This window comes from Aulonocara sp. 'chitande type north' Nkhata Bay, linkage group LG22 (assembly GCF_057382095.1).
Source record: "Aulonocara sp. 'chitande type north' Nkhata Bay isolate Kocher_YH1m ecotype deep benthic linkage group LG22, A_spYH_male_GT1.1, whole genome shotgun sequence".
In the NCBI taxonomy this organism is placed as follows: Eukaryota; Metazoa; Chordata; class Actinopteri; order Cichliformes; family Cichlidae; genus Aulonocara; species Aulonocara sp. 'chitande type north' Nkhata Bay.
The window spans coordinates 13,043,781-13,057,429 of NC_141364.1; the positions used below are offsets into that span (position 1 = coordinate 13,043,781).

Consider the following 13,649-nt stretch of genomic DNA (forward strand, 5'->3'; position numbering starts at 1 on the left):
AATACTCTTTGTCATCTAGCTCCATAATTCTTGTGCCAGTTTTGTTTAGTTAGAAATTCTGGCCTCTATCTGAGCCATTTATAAAAGAAAAGACATTATGTGTAACTGCATGAGACAGCAGCTGCTGTAGAGAAAAGATGAGCACCGATAAAGTCAGCACGGTGCAGAAAGAGTCAGCAGACAAACAGAGGGAGAAAGCCAGCAACTCAGAGACAGCGGGTCAGTGAGCTCCACAGCGAGCCTGTTTAAACAAATTATCCTTCAGGGCCTAATGGGAGACGTGAGGGCAGCAAGCAGGACGGTCTGCTGACAGCAAGTCTTGTGATGGAGCGAAACGAGTGGGCTCAGACTGAATAAGCTCTTTACAAGTTGATTAATTACAAGCTTTAAAAAAAATCTTCCTGGAAATATTGAGGTTTTTGTTCATTTCTCTTGTATTTTTTCAGTTACTTTTGTCTGGATGCAATACTGTATGCAGAAATAATCCATGGGCATTGCTGAGGCATAAATGACATTGAGAGTTTATGACCTGTGATGCATTTTGGAGGCATGTATGTTTGCTACTAAAGCAATAGATTTTTGCATGGAGTTTGGTGTGACTTTGTTTCTGTCCATTTGTGTCTTTATTAAATGATTTGCATATAACCTACAAAAGAATCCCCAGAACTAGTGCCAAATAAAAGTATTATGGGATTAAAGGTCCTTTTCTTTTGTTCAAATAAGCAAGCATTCATGTTGTAAAACTTAAAAATACAAGCCTAAAGCGACTCACAACTGAGTCCATTCATGTTTGTGCAGACAGTGTTAATCCTGCATTTGATGGGGATGTTTTTTTTGTGTGTCCTGGCTGAAGGATCTCAGTGGACAGATGGTGTTCTTTAATCCTGTCTGTCTGTGCCCTCTACCTCCCATCCTCCACCCTTTTTTACATCTATTCATTCTGCCGTTTACATCCAGGTTCTCATTTTCAGCCTCTTCTACACACTGGAGACGAGCTCCTGCAGCTTCCCTCGTCTTCCTCGTTGCAGCAGAAAATTTGGCTCCTGGTCCTCCTTCTGCAGTAACTCAATCTAGTCACTAGAAGGAAATATTGTGCAGCCTTGTTAGACAGAAAAGTCACATGTTTACAGAAGGCCTGCATGTTTACATCACCTCTGAACATCACCAGTTTCTTTAGAAATACTGGATTATTAATTATAAACACAAATCATGGGTAGTTTTTCAGAGGTGGGGTGTCTGATGGGACAACCTGTTAATCCAGCAATCACATCACTGACCCACTTTGAGGAAAGCCAGATTATTTTATTTATTTATTTATAAATAAGTAAATAAGTAAAATGTCAGGAGGATAAAAACAAAGATGGCTCAGTAATTCAGCATATAAATCTTTGATTCGCTTTCAGACAGACCACATTTATATTTGTATATAAAGCACAAGCCTGACCCTTCATAAACAATTCATCAGGATTACAGCAGGGATGGGAGAGGGGGAAAGGGGGAGTCCATAATCCTAGAAAAATCTGACTTTAATTCTGTTTTAATGCGTAGGAGCACCAGTGTGGCAAAAATAGGAATTTTCTGGGCATTTTTCAACAAGGCATCCGCCTAATGTTATATTAAACTAGTCTAAATTACGCATTTGTTAGTAACACCAGATAGGTTGAACAAGTATTCTAAATGTAGCAATTACGTAGGTTAACAGTAACGGCGGTCACAAATGTACTCACAAATTAAGAATATGTTTATATTAACTTCACACAAATTAAATTCTGTTTTGTTAACGAACTCGAAACCAGTGTAAATTAAATTAAAACGGTTGTAACTTTGCAGTGCAGTTGCCACTAAAAGTGCAAGCGCCAGAACAGCAGCGCCTGCGATAAATCACCGCTGATTGAATCCGGGTAGGACGTGTGGGGGATGGGGAGGGGAGGTGGTGGGGGAAGTGAGCGTCAATGGTTGAAAATGAGACCGGAAGTTCCTTGGGGGTGGCGTTAAAAACTATGAGCACGACCGTTGGCAAATTATTATTTTTTTCAGTTACAGTGTATACATAGTGTATACACACTATCGCGCGCTATTTTATCGCGCGCTATTTTTTGTATAGCAGTTGCAATATGGTACAAACGACGCGACACAGTTCATGTAAACCAATGCTGTCTTATTTTGAAATTTGCCACCGGAAACATGCCAATTCACGTTCGCCGTCTTGACGCGATAGCCATTCGGCAGAGAGAAAGGAGCTGGAGAGTAACGGGAACTCGGCTGCTTTGGAAATTAAATTAAAATAGAGGGAAAACGGCGACGAAAGCGGATACCCGGGACCTAAAACAGGTGAGCAGGCCTAAGTGTAGAGCTCTGTTTGTTATTTGTGCGACTCGGGGTGAGGGTGTTGCTGTTATTTTGCCGATTTAAGAAAGATGGGGAACATCATGAAAAGTATTTTGGAAGAGAGTTGAGTTGCTGGGGCGGTGCACTCCTGCAGCCCCATAGCCTCAGGATGTTTTGTTCTGCTTGTGGTTGAAGTTTGTACTGATTAATACAGCTGGTAAAACTCAAACAAAAGCTATACGAGGTAGAAAAATTCAACATATAAGTAGTGATTATAATGTAGTTTGTAAATATTCGGTGTTCAAGTATCCATTAATATTCTCCATGTGCTGCAGCCTTTTAAAACAAAGTCAAGTGAACATCAAAGCCCAGCACTTGTTGCATAAGTTATGAAGCAGATTTAAGAAACATCCTGTGTGCAGCTCACCGTGGGTGACTCCTGCCAGTTACAGGGAAGATGATAAAAGGGCAATTGTCCCAAATCTAACCCACTGGCCAGATATGAAGAGGCTTTGCAGCATATTGGAGGGCTATTGAATAATTATTCCTTATAATCTGACCTTGAACAAAGCTCCTTTGTCTCCTTTCAGCCGTGCTCTTTGTCTGTGTATTATTTCAGCTGTCCTTGGATGTTTTAATGGGGGATAAACAATTTTTTTTTTATTCCCCTACAGAGTAAATAAATTATAGATTTTTAGGACTATATTTCACTTTAGTCCAGTGCCAATGAAAGCATGTAGGCAGGGATGTGACCCTCTAATGTTTTATAGAAATTGATATTTTTGTTTGTTCTTGCCTTGATGTATCCATCTTTTTCTTTCTTAGGCTGGTAGTATTTGCTTCCCATGTTTGGGATAATAGATGGTGAAGTCCCTAATTAAAGAAGAGGCAAAGACCAGGCTGAAGATGCTTCCCATTCTCTTCCTGGATCTACTTCTTCACAAGCTTAGCTTAGTTTAGAGCATTTTTCCTCCAGCGTCTTAATAATACCGAGACTGCAAGAGAGGAGACCAGAAACACATAAACGTTCACATCCTTTTATTGCCTCTTGTTCCTCTCCTGGCAGAGCCAGCTTAGTGAGATTTTTGGCACAGCCCCAATATTTGCTACCACATTATTGAAACCATGGCAAACATGTGCCCTTATGGCCATTTCACCCACGCCGTGGTGAGGGGCATTCCAGAGACCTTTGGAAAGAAAGCAGGGGACAGCCAGGAGAACGGGGAGGTTTCGGTGGACCTGGCCAAAGCTCAGCGTCAGTTCGGTTGCCTGACTGGAGCGTTGAGGCAGAAGGTGGGCCTGCAGCTGATCGAGATCCCCCCTGACCCCGAGCTGCCAGAAAGCTGGAAGATAGAGGATGTGGCTGTCATCCAGGGAGACACGGCGCTCATCACCAGGCCCTTCAAAGAGCAGAGACAAAGCGAGGTAATGCAGCATAGAAAAAGCCTTTCAGAGTGCACTTAATCTTCTATGTAGTATTGGGTAATGGCTTGTATGAGTACGGTATAAAAATGAACTTGACAAACATAGTATGGGCTGTTTGTAACATGGTCTCACTGATCTTTGTTGTTCCTTGTTGCTATGATCATTGGCCTTTCAGACATATCCCCCCTAGACTCCTGAAAACAATGTTTCTAAGCAACAGTGATATTGGTTGATTGATACTGGTTTTCTTTTTGGTGTTTTAGATGCTGGCAGACTTATTGGGAGTGTCCAAAGTTCCAGTTATACTTCTGTAGTTAGATCTCAGGGTTTTTCCTGGCTACGAGTCCATTCATCGGCTATTATTTTTGGCTGTTTGATAAACAAAATGTTATTTTATGACTGACTTAAAAATGCAACTTTAAGAAAAATGTTAAGAGAGAGTTTGTAGTTTTCCTAAACTACTTGGAGGTTTGCTGGAAAAAGCTTTAGGGAAAGAAACTTCTCAACAGTGATGCGGTTCAAATGGTTCCTGTCCAGTTAATAAGTGTTGACACCATTTTACAGTTTTTTTTTAATGTCCTAATGTTTTCTTAACATGTTTCTTAGAGTGGAACTTAACATGGCTCGGACAGAAAATGAATCAAAAGCCAGGAAGCAAATCAAAGAGCTGATTAATTAAAATAAATTAATAGATAAACACCCAGACCCTTTGGGTGACAGTAAATGCACAGTTCCTTTTTGGAAGTATTTTTCTTCTTTAGTTCCAGATATTATAATGTATTATCTGGTTGTAAATGGACTTTTACTTATATGGCGCCTTTTTACTCATTGAGCACTCAATGCACTTTCTTCTGTAAGTCTCATTCACCCAGACAGACGCATTAATACAGCACTTTTATCTAAGCATAAGCTCTTTCTAACATTCTCACACACTCGCGCCCGAGTGAATGCATTGGAGGCAACTTGGGGTTCAGTATCTTGGCCAAGGATGCTTCAGCAAGCGGTCTGGAGGAGCCGGGGATCGATCCCACAACCTTTTCATTGGTAGACACTCAAACACATCCCAGATGTTCTACTGCTGGAACCCCGTTGTTTTGCAGTGTCGCGCGTATTGCAAAATGTGTCACCATAACATGATAAGAGAGTTGTTCTGTTGCACAGTTAATCTAAATGTAGTTTTTATTTACAATTGTGGCTTCCACAAGTGATAAAAAAAAAAGCCCGAGATAACTGATCGAGAATTATTTAAATGATTTTTCAGAAATCTGGTTTTGCAACGGTTTCACTGCTTACTCCAACAGTTTCAGTTCCACTTATTCTAAGATGGCAGGAAGAGAGACCTGGATTAACAAGAGGAGGGAAACCAGCTCAGCTGTTTGAAAGAAATCTTTAAAGTTGAACAGTAAATAATCAGAATGTAAATGAATGACTAAATTATACAACAGCTGGATTTATACGCAAATGTTCTTTTATTAGACAGTTGTTGTTTTTAAGCACATTTTAAAATGCTCAGCTGACAGTCTGTTTTTTTTTTTGTTTTTGTTTTTTTAATTATTGTAGCTTCTTATTGCAAATATTAATTGCCAGTGAAACACAGAACTGATGATGTTACACGGAGACCACCTGCCTGAGCTGCTTTCTTCCAACTCTCGTACTGAGTCTAGTTTATTCCTTCCTCAGGTGGAGGCGGTGAGGAGGGTGATGTCGGAGCTCAACCTGACTGTGGTGGAGATGGACGGAGAGCAGGGCGACTCTGTAGGTGCCACGCTGGAGGGCAGCGACATCCTCTTCACGGGGAGGGAGTTCTTTGTCGGCATCTCCTCCCACACCAACCGCAGAGGGGCGGAGGTGCTGGCAGACACCTTCAGGGTAAGGGCTATAGAGGGAAGAGGGTACAGTGAGCAGGAGGAAGCTTTTTCAAACTTTCCCTAGTTTGGGGCTGCCTGTCGTGAAGGCACATGTCTGTCTCTGATATGAGGAGTCAGGGCGGCATGCTTTTAACAGAATCTGACATTTTTGCCTCAGAGTCGTCTTTTTAAGAGGGATGTCAGTCAACACATTTTGACACGTGGCACAGCTGCATCATCCATCGAGTGTTTTGTTGCAGCCCGCTGCTGTAGTTTATCATGTCAGATGTCATTTGAACTTAAATGTTTATGACAGCTTTTCTATTTAGGGCTACTTGTAATTAAATTCAGTGTGTGGCACAGTACTGGAGGATTTAGCCCTGGCTTCTTTGTTAATTCACTCAAACTGAAGAGCAGTTAATTAAAGTATGTGAAACTTAAAAATGCAAAGGAAGACTTTAGTGTAGGGTCTTCACCAGAGATTAGATAATCCAGGTGTGTCATGCCTCTTTTATACACTAAAGGTAAATAATACCTGTGCATCCATGATTACAGCTCAAGCTGAGGGATCCTTCCACATAGCGTAGTGGGATTGATTTTTAGGTATAAAAAGGAAAAATGCATATAGAGGGAAGCCATACATCAGAGAAACTTTAAAGGTTGAGTCCTCTCTGCCTTTGGTTCACAAACCTACAGGCATTCAGACGCTGTCTCTACTTTTAAGATGAAAACTTTCCTTTGTTAATAAAGCTTATAGTTAGGCCTAGATCAAATCCTCGGGTTATGTTGCTATAGCTCAGGCTGCTGGGGGAAATTCTCATGATGCACTGAGCATGTTTTCTTCACTCCCTTTTTTTTTATTTTTTTTTTTATCCTGATGCGTTTATATACAACTGCTACATCTTATTATCTTTGCCTTACAGTAAAAGTGTCTTAGTATGGACTGCTGTATGTCTGTGTATCTCCATAAAAGCCCAGCTAAGGATTATCAATACACAACTAACTAAAATATAGAGTTTATATTTTTAGCCTGCACAACAAAGATTGCCTCGGTGCCAAGATTACAGTCGGATATGAAACCCAGGTGCCAATGTGAGCAGGTGGCCATTTGCTGAATTGCATTTGGGGAATTCTTGTGTATAAACACTGATGAATGAGGTTGTTCCACTGCCCAAATAATCACAACGCTGCACAGCACAGCGTGCTCACTCGGGCTGGGCTCAAGCTGCTCATTAGTATTGACTCTTTTCAAGAACTATAGATGCACTTCTGTTTGACACGCACACATATTTTGCATATTTTGGAGTTGAATTTGCTCTTCGCTCTTCCCTTGGGTGTGGGGGTGTGGTGTGAAATGGTGTCAGCGGATGAGAGGGTTTAAGTGTTCGACTGGGGGACTGGGGAAAACCAGGAGATGATTTCATCAGTGTTGTGTTTCAGAGGAGTCACTCTGGCTCCATTTAACTTTCGTTCATAAATATCACCCTTACATATACAGTGTGTAGAGCAGAGATGGAACCACTTTATAGTGTGAGAGTAAGTTAGGAGTCGATTGGAGTCGAGGCATCAGTTACTGGGATGTGTGAAAAGCCAATCTTAATGTTATTAGTTACACCTGTGATGACAAAACAAACCTGCTTGGAAACTTCTAGAAGTTTCCAGTATGCTTGGTAACCGTTCACCCCCACATGTGTTCAGGACTTTGCCGTGTCGACTGTCCCCGTCTGTGATGGAGCCCGACTGAAAAACATCTGCTCCATGGGAGGCCCAAACACCATCATCTTCAGCAACAGTGATGGGGCCAAGAAGACACTCCGGGTATGTATGTGTGTGTTGTTTCCCAAAGGGTAATGCCTTAATAATATTGTGGCATTGTAGCAATTGAGGGAAAAGCGCATACCAAGGAGAAAACACTCCCTGTAGCTTTTATGAAAATAGGATTTTTGCCTGCTTATTTGGATTAACTCAAGACCGTATTAAAAGTCCAAAATTAGATGAAAAGGGATTATTCTGAACACACAATAACAAAAACAACAACAACAGAATAAAAATATGGAGCTGGAAGTGAGCATAATATTTAACTTCAATCATTAAAGTTTTGTTTTTGTCCATTTGCTGACTGTGTTATAGAAATCCAGGTGTGACAGCCTGCCAGCTGACCCTGCACATTCATCTATTCATGCCAGTTTGTTTACACAGGCTACATAGCTTTCCATTTAGCATGTCTGTGTGCCTGTGCTGGAGACCTTATAACAAACAAGTTGGAGGCTCTGCCTAAAAGGAACAGAAATGGCTGTGAGCAACAGCTTGTGCGGCTGTATATGAGGGGTGATCAGTCTCAGTAGCTGGAAATCCCTTATCCTGGCACTACGTTTAGTCAGAAAACAAAGGATGGTTCCACGTCATGATACTATTTAGTGTGATTACAAACACCTGGATGTATTGCTATATCCAGCCACATTGGTAGCAGCAATGACCCACAATCCTCTGCGACAGCTGCACCTTTGAAAAGAAATCCAAGGGGCAATGAACGGCACTGCAAGATGCTATACATGATAAGGATGGCTTTCCACCTAATCAAGGAAGAAGTCTGTGAGAAATCATAATAAACAATAATAAATTTGACCTCAGTAATGACCAAAACAGCTAAAAATTACTTGACACATCAGTTTATGCCGTTATGACTCGTGTCCCTAAAACACTGAGAGGTTGATGTAAATTAGAGCTGCCATTTTCAACTTTAATTGTAAATGCACCACTTAAAAAAATTAGTCACATTTTGAAAGCACATTAGATCTCACCTGCGGGGCGTCATGCCAGATCGATATGGATTGGGCAATGTGTTGGAATGAAATTATGCCAAAAAAACATAAAGTCAAAGTGAAAAAATTATGCAGCTAGCTAGTCTATTTTGAAATAATTTCATACCAACTCAAAATGGTACTCAGTAGTTAGTATGGCCAGACAAGGTCGGCCATACTAACTAATGAAACAATGGATGGTGTCCTGGAGGATCTCCTCCTAGGGCATCACTGAGCTCCTGGTGAAGTCTGAGGTGCAACCTGGCAGCATCAGGCCCAAACATAATGTCCCAGAGGTGTCCTGTTGGATTAGGCTCAGTGCAAGCATGATATCAATTCCTTCCTCCTCCAAGAACTTTCTGCACACTCTCGCTACATGAGGCTGGGCGTTATCGTGCACCAGGAGGAACCCAGGACCCATTGCACCAGCGTAGTCTGACAGTGTTTCCAAGGGTTTCATCCTGGTACCTGATGGCAGTCAGTGCCATTGCCAGCCGGTCTGTGCATCCCTCCCTTTTTGTTAGTCCCTGGCCAACTATGAAAGCAGTCATGCTGAATGATGTTACAGGCCGCAGAATGCTCTCCACATCTTCTCCAGACCCTTTGATGTCTGTCACATGTACTCGGGGTGAACCTGCCCATTCTCCAGAGTGCCAGGCAGGGCCCAAGTAAAGCATGCTGGGCCCTCATGCCACCCTCATGAACTCAGTGACACTGACTTTAGCCAGATGAGAACTAGTGGAAAAGAAATGAGTGACCATCCTTCATGTTTAGGGGGGTTGTCTCGTTGTTGCCTGACTAGTGCACCTTATGTTAATTACATTAACAACAGCAGCTGGAACTGATTAACAAACTCTTCATCTACTTTGACCAGATTAATATCCCAGAAGATTACATGACTTGATGAAAAGGGTTCTTTAGTTAATTTTTTTGGTGACTTTGTATTAAGCATCGTGATGATCAAGCCTTTGTGCTGGTTTTCAGTTAGTTTATTGAAATGTAAAGAGAGAAATGACAACATTTAAAATGAACCTTTTTTAAGACAAGGATTTTAAAGCATTGTGCTAGGCAGGGCCCAACATCTCTCTATGGTCAATACTGTTTTTCATTATGAGTCATAAATATATAATCTCTCCATCCTCACTTGAACTGCACACATCTGTTTATGTCATTAGTGCTGGCTTGGAGCTCGGCGACTGTGTGTAATGCTGGATGTGCGTGTTTGTCTGCAGATGATGGAACAGCTGACTGATCACCACTACGATGTGCTCACCGTCCCAGAGGAGTTGGCAGCAAACTGCATTTACATCAAAGGTCTGTCCAAACGGGACTTCCTGCTGCACCGACCAGCAGACGAATGCCCTGACAGCGTTTCTGTGAGTACCACAGAGGGTTTTTTCTTTTTTTTTTTTTTTTAAATAAACTGCACATTATTGCAGTATAATGTCATGTTCATGTATGTGCTAATAGCAATAAATAAGTTTTCCTGTAATTTGCTATTTTCATTATGTTATAGTTTGACAGATTTTTTTTTTTTCTTCTTCTCTGGCAGTTTTTCTGGCTCTTATCTCCTTGTTGTATTAATTAGGCTACATAAACACTGAATCATATGTTCAGTAATCATAAGCATGCATGCTCATCCAACAGCTTTAAATACTGTCAGTGTGAGCTTTAAGGTCTCACGGTGCTTTACTCGGTCGCGTGAGTGCTTGCATAAACCCACAAATATTTGCTAACAGCTTCCATCGGGAGGAGTACAAATGATAGCTGGACTCAGGTTTTCAGATGTTAGCCCTCCTTTTTTCCACCGTCTCCACATAAAAGAAGCTAGGTCATCAGCTCCAGTTCCCTTTAAACAGCAGTCATTAGCTTGTGTGTTTCTGATAAGTCTGTGGGAGAATCTCAGCTTCTTTCAAGACGGAGTGAAGTAAACTTACCGCCCAAGATCAAATATTTATAACTAGTATTGCTGCAGATTCACATGTGTTTGCGCTGCACCACAGAAATACATGGCTTCTTCTTTGGTGTGATCAAAGCTTTTTATTAGTTTTATCTAAATATAAAAAGAAATGCAACAGCATTAACATCAAAGCCACACTGCATCAACAATATAATAGAAGATCTACAGATGCATTGTTTTCTGTAAAGCAAATTTACCTTGCCTTTAGGTATAAATAAAGTTACCTTACCTTACCTTACCTTGTATCACACATCAAAATCAACCATCAGGCTCCTATAAGAAATTTGATATCTGCTCAGCTCGTGTTGTTTGTTTTGTTTTTTGTAATAAACCCTGTGCATCCGGTCCTTTGTGTGATTGGTCCTGTGTGTTAAACCTAAGTGCTTTTATGATTTATAAATCTGTCTGTTATTAGTGATTATCCCTTTTAAGGCCTAATGCATCTGTAATTCAGATGTTACCTCTGTGTCTTGTGCTGCTTCACCACCTGGAAGTCAAGTGCCTCTGTTAATCCTAAATCAGACCTAAATGTGACTGACTCGCTCTAAACTGATCATTAGACAAAAAAGGTTCTCTAAAGAAGATCTGGGATGTGAACAGATTTCTTTTTTTCACATTTCTTTACTCGTTACATTGCAGTTGAAGGTCACAGTTGTGCTTGTGGTTCCAAGAGCTGAAATGTTTTTGAGACTAGTGAAGTCGATATCCCGCTCACGGTGCCGTCTCTGACCCGTTAAATATGTAAGTAGGTGGCAGGACAGAAGCTGAGTCCAGCATAGTGAGAATAAATCAGCATTTTCAGATACTTCTGTAGTTTGTTTCAGGATTGAGGCAAATTAAATAAATCAGAAGTAAAATAATGATTGTATTTTGTGAAACTGTGTGTGCGCCACTGCTAAAAATTATATCAGGCGAGATTTAAAACCGAACTTACAATTAGAGGAGTTAATTTGAACATTTGGAAACTTTGATTTTTCACAATGAGATAAACTTCACAAAGAAAAAGCAACAAATTCCTTTAAAGACTGATAACTTGTTTTTTGCATGATTTCCCTTCAAGCAGTTTGCCCTCAAGTCAGTATTTTGCATTTAAAAAATTTCACAATGTCCAATATTGTCCACCAACCCACCCATACAACCATCTTATAATAGGATCACACAATCTTTGTAGATTATTATCTTTGTACACCAGATTAAAAAACAGCTTCATTCTTAAAGAACACTCCCACAACCTTCAATTTAATCTGAGATGCACATCTGTGCATTTTTGTGATGGCTGGTGTTTTATTGGAATCACTAATTGTTTTCAGTAGAACACTGTGCAACCGGGCCAAGTCATATTGTCCTGAAATGATGTCACTTGTTAGTGTGTATATGCACCTGGCTGCTTTCACAGCTGAAGATGAGCATGCAGCTTGGCTGAGGGGTCAGTTCATCAGCTGTCACTGCTGCCATCAGCTTGACCAAGAGAGATGCATGTGCTGGTTCTGCACAGGCCTACAAAAAAGTTCCACTTGCATCAAGTGTAACAGGTAAATTTGTAAGCAGCATCAGGTCACATGCTGCTGGAATTGTACACTGTACAAATCACATCAAGAAATGTGAATGTTATCCAGACAACGTGGAAACTCATCAGGGGGGAAATGGAAAATAACGCTAGCGTGGCAATAAATCATTAGATGAGTTTGATAAATCAACATCACCATTAGAAATGTAACAAAATTGAAGTTGCTTTTTAATTTTATTTTATTTTTTAGAGTTTTGGTCTCTAAAGAAAAGGGAAACATCAAAACTGTCATGTAAGACTCTTAATCGCTGACACTCATGAGTCAGATCTGGTGTTCTAACTTCCAGCCAGTGAAGCAAATTTTCCTTCCTCCTTTCCTTTCAGTTTTCCCTGCAGTGTAGTCTGTAACAACTAGCTCAGGTCTGAATGACTGAACTGTTTCCTCTCTCTCTGCAGGCCTTCCAGAAGCTCCAGGACTACACCCTCCTGCCGACAGCCTGCAGCGAGGCCTCCAAGCTGGGAGCGTCTCTGTCCTCACTCTGCCTCCTTGTCAACAGAAAGCATACATATTTCTGAAAACACGCCCACGCCACTCAGCATTTATCTGCAGGTGTTCGCAGTGGTGGGGGTAGTGATACTAATGTGCAGTATTTTGAGACAGAACCAGCCACCTAATTTACTGCACCACTACCCCCTCTGCTGAACGAACAGCGCTGCACAATGTCCTTAAATCTACTCATGAAACCACTAGATGAAGCTGTAGTTTTGCACTGTTCCAACTCTTTCACAGTCCACCAAAGTAAAACAGTAACCCCACAGGAAAGTCTTCACTGCAAGTTTCATTCTGTATATATGCAGATGTTCATTACCTTTTTAGACCAAAGTGTGAAGGAAAAGCCAAAGGCAACAATCAGCCCAACATTTTTTTAACTTTTCTCACCAAATTGATGTAATCTAGATCCAGTAAAGGGGCATTACGTCTGCTTTCCAGAAATCTGATGTCTCTTAACATTACTGCTTGTGATAGTCCCCTTTAAATGTTTTCTTGGCTAACCTAAGACTTGGTGCCCACATTTACTACAGTGTACAGCTTTCATATCCACATTTCAGTACTTGGGTATTAACTGTTTTTAAATTGCAGACCATCTGTAGCTGCTAGGTGATGATTCAGATTTGATTTAGCTTTGCAGTGTATGAATTTGTCCCAAGTGTAGAAATATTAAAATCCAGCTTCTAACTTTTAGTGATACTTTTATTCCTGTGTAATTCAACTGCCAGTTCTTTAGGTACATCCGGCTAAAATAAATGTAAATCCAGTCTTTTCATTTATTTTCTACTTGTCCAATTCAGAATCTCAGTGGGGCAGCAGCCTATCCCAGCTGTTAGCGAAACCTTGGATTGATCACCAGTCTATCGCAGGGAGAGTACAGACGTGCAACCCCACATTCACACCTAGGACCAATTATGGGAGACTTGCAGAAAACAAACGCATGCATTGAAAGACACCAGCTAATCAATGGTATCAAATCTGGCACCTTTTGGGGAGGCTACAGTGCTGACCAACTGTGCCACTATAACTGAACAGTACTTTTGAGCCAGTAAAACAGTAGCTATCAGCAGTGCCACCCATCCAAAATTAAAATATTACAGCTTGATTAAGGGAAAGGTTGTCACAGCACTAACCAATAAGATAATTTTACCTTGTAGTTTAACTCAGAACTCCAGCTTTCCATCACAGAATCAAAGGCTTGTGTATGTGATGTCCAATAAAACACTCAAAC

The 13,649-nt window shown here is 40.9% G+C and overlaps 1 protein-coding gene across 1 annotated transcript; it reads left to right on the forward strand.

Annotated features, from left to right (window-relative positions):
- Positions 1-1,946: 1,946 nt before the first annotated feature.
- ddah2 (DDAH family member 2, ADMA-independent) lies at positions 1,947-13,646 on the forward strand. The gene is made up of 6 exons (XM_086279780.1): positions 1,947-2,331; positions 3,154-3,753; positions 5,434-5,622; positions 7,299-7,418; positions 9,634-9,777; positions 12,325-13,646. The coding sequence occupies exons 2-6, from the start codon at positions 3,454-3,456 to the stop codon at positions 12,442-12,444; spliced, it is 873 nt and encodes a 290-aa protein (XP_086135906.1). The 5' UTR covers positions 1,947-2,331; positions 3,154-3,453; the 3' UTR covers positions 12,445-13,646.
- Positions 13,647-13,649: the final 3 nt, after the last annotated feature.